The sequence below is a fragment of the Stenella coeruleoalba genome (genome assembly GCF_951394435.1).
Source record: "Stenella coeruleoalba genome assembly, chromosome: 18".
Classification (NCBI taxonomy): domain Eukaryota; kingdom Metazoa; phylum Chordata; class Mammalia; order Artiodactyla; family Delphinidae; genus Stenella; species Stenella coeruleoalba.
The window spans coordinates 47,930,427-47,942,887 of NC_137164.1; the positions used below are offsets into that span (position 1 = coordinate 47,930,427).

The following is a 12,461-nucleotide window of genomic DNA, read 5'->3' on the forward strand; positions in this document are numbered from 1 at the left end:
TGGAGGCGAGAGTTAACATTTATGTAAACATTAAACCCAAATGCTGTAACACAAAGACAACATGATTTGTAGCTTCCTGCAAGTAGAGCTAGACTGGGGTGCAGTACTTTTGAGTTCCTCTTGTGAAATCTCTGACCTGGAGCAAGCTACTCTCATTTCCTGGGTTTCAATTTCCTTGCCCCCAAAATGGAACACTTCGTCTCGATTAACTCTAAGGATCCCTCTATCTCTAAAGTTTTATTAATCACTTTATTGGATTGGCTAATTTCCTTCTAGAAGTAATCGAAATTGGTGACCCAGTGGATCCCATGGCAAATTGAAGCTTCATACAGACTGGGAGGGTGAGGTGGGCGCTCACATGCAGGGGCTGCCAAGAGAGCAGCAAGCATGGAAAGAAGCACCAGAATGAGGGCCTGGTCAACTAGAAAACAGCAGGGATCCCGCTGAGTTAAATGACTGCAGAAAACCCAGAGTGGTACTATAAAGACACGGGGACCGCCAGAGAAAGAACTGGATTCAGAGTGACTTGGTAATACACACACACACACACACACACATATACATACATGCATATAAGTATCAGATAACAGTAGAATCAGAATGACATCCATGTTTGTCAAGCAGCCACCAAGTGTTTGCTTAAAGATAAAAACACTTTCAGGTGTTAACTGGCTCCATAAGAACAGCATCGCAATCTCCAAGATTTTGCTTTGGTTCCAGCAAAGCTGAATTTATGAGGCATCCAGGTATTTAAATGAAATCATGGCTCTAATTGATTAAATGCAGAAGAGTAAAATGATGCTATGTAAATACACTCGCAGTATAATGATATGTGAATTCACATGAATAGGGAAGCCTCCATGTCACATGTCCCCAAGCTCTGAAGCAGGCTCTGCAGACAGTGAAGCTCTCTGCACAGACACCCACCCACCACCAACCCCACCAGGTCAAGCACAAACTGGCTAGATGTTTCCATTGTTATTCAAAACTAGTTATCAGGAACAGTTGAACCTCTAAATGAAGCTCACAGCAAGTACAAACTATAAAAAGCATTCATTTGTCACTAACAGAATATGAACAGGTTTAGTGCATCTACTTTTCCACACTTCAAGTTTTCAAATGAGACTGAGGCGATTATCAAGGGATTTTGCAGGAAGATAACTTTCCCTCTAAACCTTTTCATCCAGGCGTGATACACAAATGTGCAATATATCTTTTCTATAATTAAGTAAACGGTTCCCCTGCTTCATAGATCCTCGGCAACAAATGACACCTACATGATCTTTCTGGAGGGGGAAAAAATGAAGATTTATCTGTGACCAAGCAAACGTCTGGGAAATGGATATTTTAATTGATTGTTCTGGTAGTAGAATAATTGAGAAAATTCTTTATCACGTTTTTTTCTTTACAAACCCCTTTAATCACTGAATTCTAGCTATACTGTTTTGAATTCTAGGTATACATTTTGTTACTTTGTCATCTTGCCACAAGAAAAAAGGTCTGCCTGGGGACAGACTAAACTGTTTAATCAAAAGGGAATATGACGTGCCTGAAGGAAAAAAATATTAAATATATATATATGTATATGTACATATATATATGTATATATATATATATATGCACACATACATACTTCTTTAGTAACGCTACCAGGAGAAGATACTAGTTCTGATAATGTTTTCAAATGCGATATAGGATATCTAAAATAAGATCGAAGCCCGTGCCAGATTGTTATATATAACAGTCTTTCAGTTCCGTTTGCAATCAGCTTCTGAGAACTTATCATCTGCCAGAGCTGACTCTGAAACTGGGACACAAAAATCATTTTCTGCCTTCAATGAGATCCTAATCTAATAGTGTAGATGTGTAAACTAAGAAAAATTTTAATAGACTATGAGATTGCAAAAAATAGTCCACATATATGTAAATGATTCATTCTGATTGGTAGATGGTAAGTGAATCAGAATTATTTGTAAAGGATCTAATGGAGTTCAACATCAGAGGATGGGGGAAAGAGGAAAGGAATTCCCAGCAGTGAGAACATCATACACAAAATCATGAAGGTGTGATCATCATCATGCTTTCAAGGACCAATAACTGAGTACTGCCAAAAGGTAAAATGTTGGGTGTAGTGATAGGAGATCAGGACTGCTCAAATTAAGACTTAGGTCAGGGCTTCCCTGGTGGCGCAGTGGTTGAGAGTCCGCCTGCCGATGCAGGGGACGCGGGTTCGTGCCCCGGTCCGGGAAGATCCCACATGCTGTGGAATGGCTAGGAAAACTTAGGTCAAATTAAGACAAACCTTAAATTTTAAAGTAGGTAGGATTTTGGAGTTCACCTTGAGAGAAATGACGCCCTTTTAATGAGTTTTCAGCAGAGGAACAGTAAGATCCTCTGCTGCTGAGGAGAGGCAAAGTAGTTGCAACTATGTAAGGGCCTGATTCGAGGCCAGAAGGCTAATTAGCAGTCATATTACAGCTTCTGAACTAGGGTCTCCAAAACTTCTCGAATTTTACCTCTGCGTTATTTTCATTTTTTAAAATACCTTTGGGTCAAAGAGCAAAAATGCTAGACTGAAAGGGTATATGGCAAAATTTCCTAGCCACTCTTGTCCACAGGCCACCCAGGCTCCTTCCCTGCAGATAACCAATATGACTCATTTTTGCCTGTTCTTCCAGAGATATTTATGCACAAACACTTAATTCCTCAGCCCCATTTTATTTTACACAAATAGGTGCATATTCAACATACTGTTCTGCATTTTCATTTCTTCACTTAACAACCTCTCGGAGATATTTCTATATTCATGCACAAAAAACACCCTCAATTTTTAACTACTGCATATACTTTTCAGTGTGTATATAACCCGTAATTTAACCACTCTCCTGTTGAAGGATAGATTATTTCAGTGCTGCAATAAATATACTTGCCTATGTTTTATTTTGCACATGAACAATTATATCTAAAGGATTCCACTGCAATCATCCATTGCTGTGTAATAAACTACCTGAAAACTTAGTAGCCTTAACCAACAATTACTGCTATATCTCACAATTCTGTGGGTCAGGAATTGGAAATCACTTGGCTGGGAGATTCTTCTGTTCCATGAGGCATCAAAAGAGGTCCTTTTTCTTATTCCGCCTGTTGGATAGGTTGGTTGGATGGTCCAACATGCCTCAATCACACATCTAGAACCTTGGCAGTGATAGTTGGAACACTGCACTCAACAGGAATAACTGCCTAGAGTTACACATGACTCCTCCAACATGGTTTGAACTCAGGGTTATTGAACTTCTTACACGGAGTCTTGGGACTTCCAAAAAGAGAGTTAACTCACCTTCGTCCTAGCCCTGCCAGGTAGCATTGTCTTGAAGTTGAGGTTATTGTCATCCATATCAGGTCCAAGTACAGGTCATACTTCTCAGTACAGAAACTTGAGTATGGTTCTCCTTGATCTGATAACTTGTGAAACTAAAAAAAAAAAAAAAAAAAAGTTATCTGCCATTCTTACACTACCCCCTCCCAAACACACACATACACCCAATGGCAATAAAGAGACCAAATAATTGCACTGGACACTCTCATTCAAAACTGGTAGAAAAGGCAATAACAAAAAGTGTAATCTAATTAAAATATTGGCAAAGGACCTAAATAGATAATTTTCCAAAGAAGATATACAGACAGCCAACAGCTACATGAAAGGTGCTCAACATCACTAATCATCAGGGAAATGCAAATCAAAACAACAATGAGATGTCACCTCACACTCCTTAGAAAGGCTGTCATCAAAAAGACAAGAGATAAACAAGTGTTGACAAGGATATGAAGAAAAGGAAACCCTTGTACACTGTTGGGGAGAATTTAAATTGGTGCAGCCACTATGGGAAACAGTATGGAGGCTCCTCAAAATATTAAAAATACTTAGAACCACCATATGACCCAGCAATCCCACTTCTGGCTACATATCCAAAGGAAATGAAAGCAGGGTATCAAAGAGATACTTGCACTCCCATGTCAACTGCAGCATTATTTACAATAGTCAAGACATGGAAACACCTAAGGGTCCATCAGAAGATGAACAGACAAAAGAATGTGGTGTGTGTGTGTGTGTGTGTGTGTGTGTGTGTATAAATATGTATAGGAACACCATTCAGCCATAAAAAAATTCTTGCCACTTGTGACAACATAAATGAAACTTGATAGCATCATACTAAGTGAAAATAAGTCAGACAGAGAAAGACAAATACTGTATGATCTCACTTATGCAGGGACTCTTAGAAAATGAAACTCATATAAACAGCAGATTGGTGATTGCCAGGGCCTAGGGGTTGGGGGAAATGGGTGATGGTGGTCATCAACTTCCAATTTTAAGATGAATAAGTTCTGGGGATGTAATGTACAGCATGGTGAACATAGTTAACAATATTGTATTGTATACTCGTAAGTGGCTAAAAGATCTTAAATATTCTCACTACAAAAATAAAGGTAACTATGTGAGCTGATTAATGGATTTATTAATTAGCTTTATTGTGGTGATCATTTCATAATTTTTACATATATCAAATAATCACATTATAGACCTTAAATTTGTACAGTGTTATATGTCAAATATATCTCAATAAAGCTGGGAAAAAAAGTGGGGGAAAAGGAAAGCATATGTTGTCATTGTCTTGATTAGGGGCCAGTCCTATTTTGTAGAAATGTTCTCTGTGACACTTGGCTTCACCCTCTAGGTCCTGGGAACTCCCCTCTTAGTCATCTTTTATTTTCCATTATAAATAACTCATTTTGCTTCTTGACCTTTTCATCTTTCTTTCTGCTCTTAGTTGAGGACTCACAGTTTTTGTTTTGTTTGAAACATTTCTGTCCCTTTTATTCCAGGTTGATGGTACTAATATAATTACCTTATAAATTTTGTAGGATTCCTATGAATCTTAGTAAATTTCTCTATATTAGATTAAAACCATATCACAAATATCTCAAGATAGGTTCTCTCGGGCTTGGGATAAGGGTCCAGATGCTATGGGAAAATGGCTTTAAACTTCCTAGAAGGTGTTTTGTCTAGTTGAAAGCTTCTATGAGACATGCCCTTAAATATTTATAGCACATTAATGAAGAGTCTTATATGCATATCCTTGATGTGATCTTTACCCTATAGTAATTTCTTAATTTGAGAGCCTTTTAGAGAAACTGGAAATGAGAAATACTTATTTTCAAATGACTACTACTCTGTATTTTCTCTAAATTTTTCTTGAAAACTGATTTTCTCCTTCTGTAGCTCATTTCCCCTCTATCCGTGCTTTATTATATAGGGCTAAAAAACGGTGCCAAGGTATCGGCAAGGCCTCACTCCCTCTGGAAGCTCTAAGGGAGAATCCAATCTGAGAGCTTCCTTCCTTTCTTAGAATGGTAGTTGCTAGCTTCCTTGGCTTGTGGTCACGTCACTCCAATCTCTGGCATCATCTTCCCATTGCCTTCTTCTCTGTGCATCTGTATCTTCTCTTCTGTTTCTTATAAAGATGCTTGTCACTGAATATATGACCCACATGGATAATCCAAGATAATTTTATCTCAGGACCCTTAATTAAATTGCAAATGCAAAGATTCATTTTTCCAAATAAGGTGACATTCCTAGGAAATAGAGATTAGAACATGGACATATCTTTTGGGGCGTTACCATTCAACCCACTACATCATTCAGTGGGGGAAGGAGAAGTCTTTTCAGCAAATGGTGCTGGGAAAACTGCATATCCACACATTAAGAATGAATATGGGTGCACTTCTTCCGGGAAGATGGCGGAAGAGTAAGAGCCCGAGATCACCTTCCTCCCCACAGATACATCAGAAATACATCTACACGTGGAACAACTCCTACACAACACCTACTGAACGCTGGCAGAAGACCTCAGACCTCCCAAAAGGCAAGAAACACCCCACGTACCTGGGTAGGGCAAAAGAAAAAAGAATAAACAGAAACAAAGAATAGGGACGGGACCTGCACCACTGGGAGGGAGCTGTGAAGGAGGAAAGGTTTCCACACACTAGGAAGCCCCTTCGCGGGCTGAGACTGCGGGGGGCGGAGGGGGGAAGCTTCGGAGCCACAGAGGAGAGCAACAGGGGTGCGTGGCGCAAAGCGGAGAGATTCCCGCACAGAGGATCGGTGCTGACCGGCACTCACCAGCCTGAGAGGCTTGTCTGCTCACCCGCCGGGGCGGGCGGGACTGGGAGCTGAGGCTCGGGCTTCGGTCGGAGCTCCGGGAGAGGACTGGGGTTGGCGGCGTGAACACAGGCTACAGGGGGTTACTGCACCACAGCTAGCCGGGAGGGAGTCCGGGGAAAACTCTGGACCTGCCGAAGAGGCAAGAGCCTTTTTCTTCCCTCTTTGTTTCCTGGTGCCCGAGGAGAGGGGATTAAGAGCGCTGCTTAAAGGAGCTCCAGAGACGGGCTCGAGCCGCGGCTAAAAGCGCGGACCCCAGAGACGGGCATTAGACGCTAAGGCTGCCGCTGCCGCCACCAAGGGGCCTGTGTGCGAGCACAGGTTACTACCCACACCCTGCTTCCGGGGAGCCTGTCCAGCCCGCCACTGCCAGGGTCCCGTGATCCAGGGACAACTTCCGCAGGAGAACGCACGGCGCGCCTCAGGCTGGTGCAACGTCACGCAAGCCTCTGCAGCCGCAAGCCCGCCCCGCACTCTGTGCCCCTCCCTCCCCCCCGGCCTGAGTGCGCCAGAGCCCCCGAATCAGCAGCTGCTTTAACCTCGTCCTGTCTGAGCAAAGAACAGACGCCCTCCGGCGACCTACACCCAGAGGTGGGGCCAAATCCAAAGCTGAGCTGTGAGAACAAAGAATAGAAAGGGAAATCTCTCCCAGCAGCCTCAGAAGCAACGGATTAAAGCTCCACAATCAACTTGATGTACCCTGCATCTGTGGAATACCTGAATAGACAACGAATCATCCCAAATTAAGGAGGTGGACTCTGAGAGCAAGATTTATGCTGTATAGCTTTGCTTCCACCATTTGTCCTAGGGTTCTATCCGTCCGTTTTTTTTAAATATTTTTCCTTTTTTTCCTTAATAATTATTTTTTTATTTTAATAACTTTATTATATTTTATCTTACTTTTTTATTATACTTTATCTTCTTTCTTTCTTTCCTTCCTTCCCTCCTTCCTTCCTTCCTTCCTCCCCCCTCCCTCCCTCCCTCCCTCCTTCCTTCCTTCTTTCCTTCCTTCCTTCCTTTCTTTCTTTTCTTCTACTAATTCTTTCTTTCTACTTTTTCTCCCTTTTATTCTGAGCCATGTGCATGAAAGGCTCTTGGTGCTGCAGCCAGGAGTCAGTGCTGTGCCTCTGAGGTGGGAGAGCCAACTTCAGGACACTGGTCCACAAGAGACCTCCCAGCTCCACATAATATCAAATGGCGAAAATCTCCCAGAGATCTCCATCTCAACACCAGCACCCAGCTTCACTCAACGACCAGCAAGCTACAGTGCTGGACATCCTATGCCAAACAACTAGCAAGACAGGAACACAATCCCACCCATTAGCAGAGAGGCTGCCTAAAATCATAATAAGCCCACAGACACCCAAAAACACACCACCAGACGTGGACCTGCCCACTCGAAAGACAAGATCCAGCCTCATCCACCACAACACAGGCACTAGTACCCTCCACCAGGAAGCCTACGCAACCCACTGAACCAACCTTAGCCACTGGGGAGAGACACCAAAAACAATGGGAACTACGAGCCTGCAGCCTGCAAAAAGGAGACCCCAAACACAGTAAGATAAGCAAAATGAGAAGACAGAAAAACACACAGCAGATGAAGGAGCAAGGCAAAAACCCACCAGACCTAACAAATGAAGAGGAAATAGGCTGTCTACCTCAAAAAGAATTCAGAATAATGATAGTAAAGATGATCCAAAATCTTGGAAATACAACAGACAAAATGCAAGAAACATTTAAAAAGGACCTAGAAGAACTAAAGATGAAACAAACAACGATGAACAACACAATGAATGATATTAAAAATATTCTAGATGGGATCAATAGCAGAATAACTGAGGCAGAAGAACAGATAAGTGACCTGGAAGATAAAATACTGGAAATAACGACTGTAGAGCAGAATAAAGAAAAGAGAATGAAAAGAACTGAGGACAGTCTCAGAGACTTCTGGGACAACATTAAACACACCAACATTCAAATTATAGGGGTTCCAGAAGAAGAAGAGAAAAAGAAAGGGACTGAGAAGATATTTGAAGAGATTATAGTTGAAAACTTCCCTAATATGGGAAAGGAAATAGTTAATCAAGTCCAGGAAGCACAGAGAGTCCCATAAAGGATAAATCCAAGGAGAAATATGCCAAGACACATATTAATCAAACTGTCAAAAATTAAATACAAAGAAAACATATTAAAAGCAGCAAGGGAAAAACAACAAATAACACACAAGGGAATCCCCATAAGGTTAACAGCTGATCTTTCAGCAGAAACTCTGCAAGCCACAAGGGACTGGCCGGACATATTTAAAGTGATGAAGGAGAAAAACCTGCAACCAAGATTACTCTGCCCAGCAAGGATATCATTCAGATTTGATGGAGAAATTAAAACCTTTACAGACAAGCAAAAGCTGAGAGAGTTCAGCACCACCAAACCAGCTTTGCAACAGCTGCTAAAGCAACTTCTCTAGGCAAGAAACACAAGAGAAGGAAAAGACCTACAATAACGAACCCAAAGCAATATAGAAAATGGGAATAGGAACATACATTTCGATAATTACCTTAAATGTAAATGGACTAAATGCTCCCGCCAAAAGACATAGACTGGCTGAATGGAAACAAAAACAAGACCCATATATTTGCAGTCTACAAGAGACTCACTTCAGACCTAGAGACACATTCATGCTGAAAGTAAGGGGATGGAAAAAGATATTTCATGCAAATGGAAACCAAAAGAAAGCTGGAGCAGCAATTCCCGTATCAGACAAAATAGAGTTTAAAATAAAGACTATTAGAAGAGACAAAGAAGGACACTACATAATGATCAAGGGATCGATCCAAGAAGAAGAGATAACAATTGTAAATATTTATGCACCCAGCATAGGAGCACCTCAATACATAAGGCAAATACTAACAGCCATAAAAGGGGAAATCGACAGTAACACATTCATAGTAGGGGACTTTAACACCCCACTTTCACCAGTGGACAGATCATCCAAAATGAAAATAAATAAGGAAACACAAGCTTTAAATGATACATTAAACAGGATGGACTTAACTGATATTTATAGGACATTCCATCCAAAAACAACAGAATATACACTCTTCTCAAGTGCTTATGGAACATTCTACAGGATAGATCATATCTTGGGTCACAAGTCAAGCCTTGGTAAACTTAAGAAAATTGAAATTGTTTCAAGTATCTTTTCCAACCACAATGCTATGAGACTAGGTATCAATTACAGGTAAAGATCTGTAAAAAATACAAACACATGGAGGCTAAACAATACACTACTTAATAACGAAGTGATCACTGAAGAAATCAAAGAGGAAATAAAAAAATACCTAGAAACAAATGACAATGGAAACACGACGACCCAAAATCTATGGGATGCAGCAAAAGCAGTTCTAAGAGGGAAGATTAGAGCAATTCAATCCTACCTTAAGAAACAGGAAACATCCTGAATAAACAACCTAACCTTGCACCTAAAGCAATTAGAGAAAGAAGAACAAAAAACCCCAAAGTTAGCAGACGGAAAGAAATCATAAAAATCTGATCAGAAATAAATGAAAAAGAAATGAAGGAAACAATAGCAAAGATCAATAAAACTAAAAGCTGGTTCTTTGAGAAGATAAACGAAATTGATAAGCCATTAGCCAGACTCATCAAGAAAAAAAGGGAGAAGACTCAAATCAATAGAATTAGAAATGAAAAAGGAGAAGTAACAATTGACACTGCAGGAATACAAAAGATCATGAAAGATTACTACAAGCAACTCTATGCCAATAAAATGAACAACCTGGAAGAAATGGACAAATTCTTAGAAATGCACAACCTGCCAAGACTGAATCAGGAAGTAATAGAAAATATGAAGAGACCAATCACAAGCACTGAAATTAAAATGTGATTAAAAATCTTCCAACAAACAAAAGCCCAGGGCCAGATGGCTTCACAGGCGAATTCTATCAAACATTTAGAGAAGAGCTAACACCTATCCTTCTCAAACGCTTCCAAAATATAGCAGAGGGAGGAACACTCCCAAACTCATTCTACGAGGCCACCATCACCTTGATACCAAAACCAGACAAGGATGTCACAAAGAAAGAAAACTACAGGCCAATATCACTGATGAACATAGATGCAAAAATCCTCAAAAAAATACTAGCAGACAGGATGCAACAGCACATTAAAAGGATCATACACCATGATCAAGTGAGGTTTATTCCAGGAATGCAAGGATTCTTCAATATATGCAAAACAATCAATGTGATAAACCATATTAACAACTGAAGGAGAAAAACCATATGATCATCGCAATAGATGCAGAGAAAGCTTTTGACAAAATTCAACACCCATTTATAATAAAAACCCTGCAGAAAGTAGGCATACAGGGAACTTTCCTCAACATAATAAAGGCCATATATGACAAACCCAAAGCCAACATCGTCCTCAATGGTGACAAACTGAAAGCATTTCTACTAAGATCAGAAACAAGACAAGGTTGCCTACTCTCACCACTCTTATTCAACATAGTTTTGGAAGTTTTAGCCACAGCAATCCGAGAAGAAGAGGAAATAAAAGGAATCCAAATCGGAAAAGAAGTAAAGCTGTCACTGTTTGCAGATGACATGATTCTATACATAGAATCCTAAAGATGCTACCAGAAAACTACTAGAGCTAATCAATGAATTTGGTAAAGTAGCAGGATACAAAATTAATGCACAGAAATCTCTTGCATTCCTATACACTAATGATGAAAAATCTGAAAGTGAAATCAAGAAAACACTGCCTTTTACCATTGCAACAAAAAGAATAAAATATCTAGGAATAAACCTACCTAAGGAGACAAAAGACCTGTATGCAGAAAATTATAAGACACTGATGAAAGAAATTAAAGATGATACAAATACATGGAGAGATATACCATGTTCTTGGATTGGAAGAATCAACATTGTGAAAATGACTCTACTACCCAAAGCAATCTACAGATTCAATGCAATCCCTATCAAACTACCACTGGTATTTTTCACAGAACTAGAACAAAAAAATTCACAATTTGTATGGAAACACAAAAGACCCCGAACAGCCAAAGCAATCTTGAGAACAAAAAACGGAGCTGGATGTTTCAGGCTCCCTGACTTCAGACTATACTACAAAGCTACAGTAATCAAGACAGTATGGTACTGGAAGAAAAACAGAAAGATAGATCAATGGAGCAGGATAGAAAGCCCAGAGATAAACCCACACACATATGGTCACCTTATCTTTGATAAGGGAGGCAGAAATGTATAGTGGAGAAAGGACAGCCTCTTCAATAAGTGGTGCTGGGAAAACTGGTCAGGTACATGTAAAAGTATGAGATTATTTCACTCCCTAACATCATACACAAAAATAAGCTCAAAATGGATTAAAGATCTGAATGTAAGGCCAGAAACTATCAAACTCTTAGAGGAAAACACAGGCAGAACACTCTATGACATAAATCACAGCAAGATCCTTTTTCACACACCTCCTAGAGAAATGGAAATAAAAACAAAAATAAACAAATGGGACCTAATGAGACTTCAAAGCTTTTGCACAGCAAAGGAAACCATAAACAAGACCAAAAGACAACCCTCAGAATGGGAGAAAATATTTGCAAATGAAGCGACTGACAAAGGATTTATCTCCAAAATTTATAAGCAGCTCATGCAGCTCAATAACAAAAAAAAAAAACAACCCAATCCAAAAATGGGCAGAAAACCTAAATAGACATTTCTCCAAAGAAGATATACAGACTGCCAACAAACACATGAAAGAATGCTCAACTTCATTAATCATTAGAGAAATGCAAATCAAAACTACAATGAGATATCATCTCACACCAGGTCAGAATGGCCATCATCAAAAAATCTACAAACAATAAATGCTGGAGAGGGTGTGGAGAAAAGGGAACCCTCTTGCACTGTTGGTGGAAATGTAAATTGATACAGCCACTGTGGAGAACAGTATGGAGGTTCCTTAAAAAACTACGAATAGAACTACCATATGACCCAGCAATCCCACTACTGGGCATATACCCTGAGAAAACCATAATTCAAAAGGAGTCATGTACCAAAATGTTCATTTCAGCTCTATTTACAATAGCCCGGAGATGGAAACAGCCTAAATGTCCATCATCGGATGAATGGATAAAGAAGATGTGGCACATATATACAATGGAATATTACTCAGCCATAAAGGGATACGAAATTGAGCTATTTGTAAT

General features: G+C 40.0%; 1 protein-coding gene across 2 annotated transcripts in view; it reads right to left on the minus strand.

The window, feature by feature from the left end:
* LOC307176780 (uncharacterized protein) overlaps positions 1–12,461 on the minus strand; it is a 399,639-nt gene that overhangs the window by 82,213 nt on the left and 304,965 nt on the right. For both annotated transcript variants that reach the window (XM_079903214.1, XM_079903213.1), the window contains exon 3: positions 3,338–3,471. In XM_079903214.1, coding sequence (XP_079759340.1) covers positions 3,338–3,471 — 134 coding nt within the window. The remainder of the gene's footprint in view (positions 1–3,337; positions 3,472–12,461) is intronic.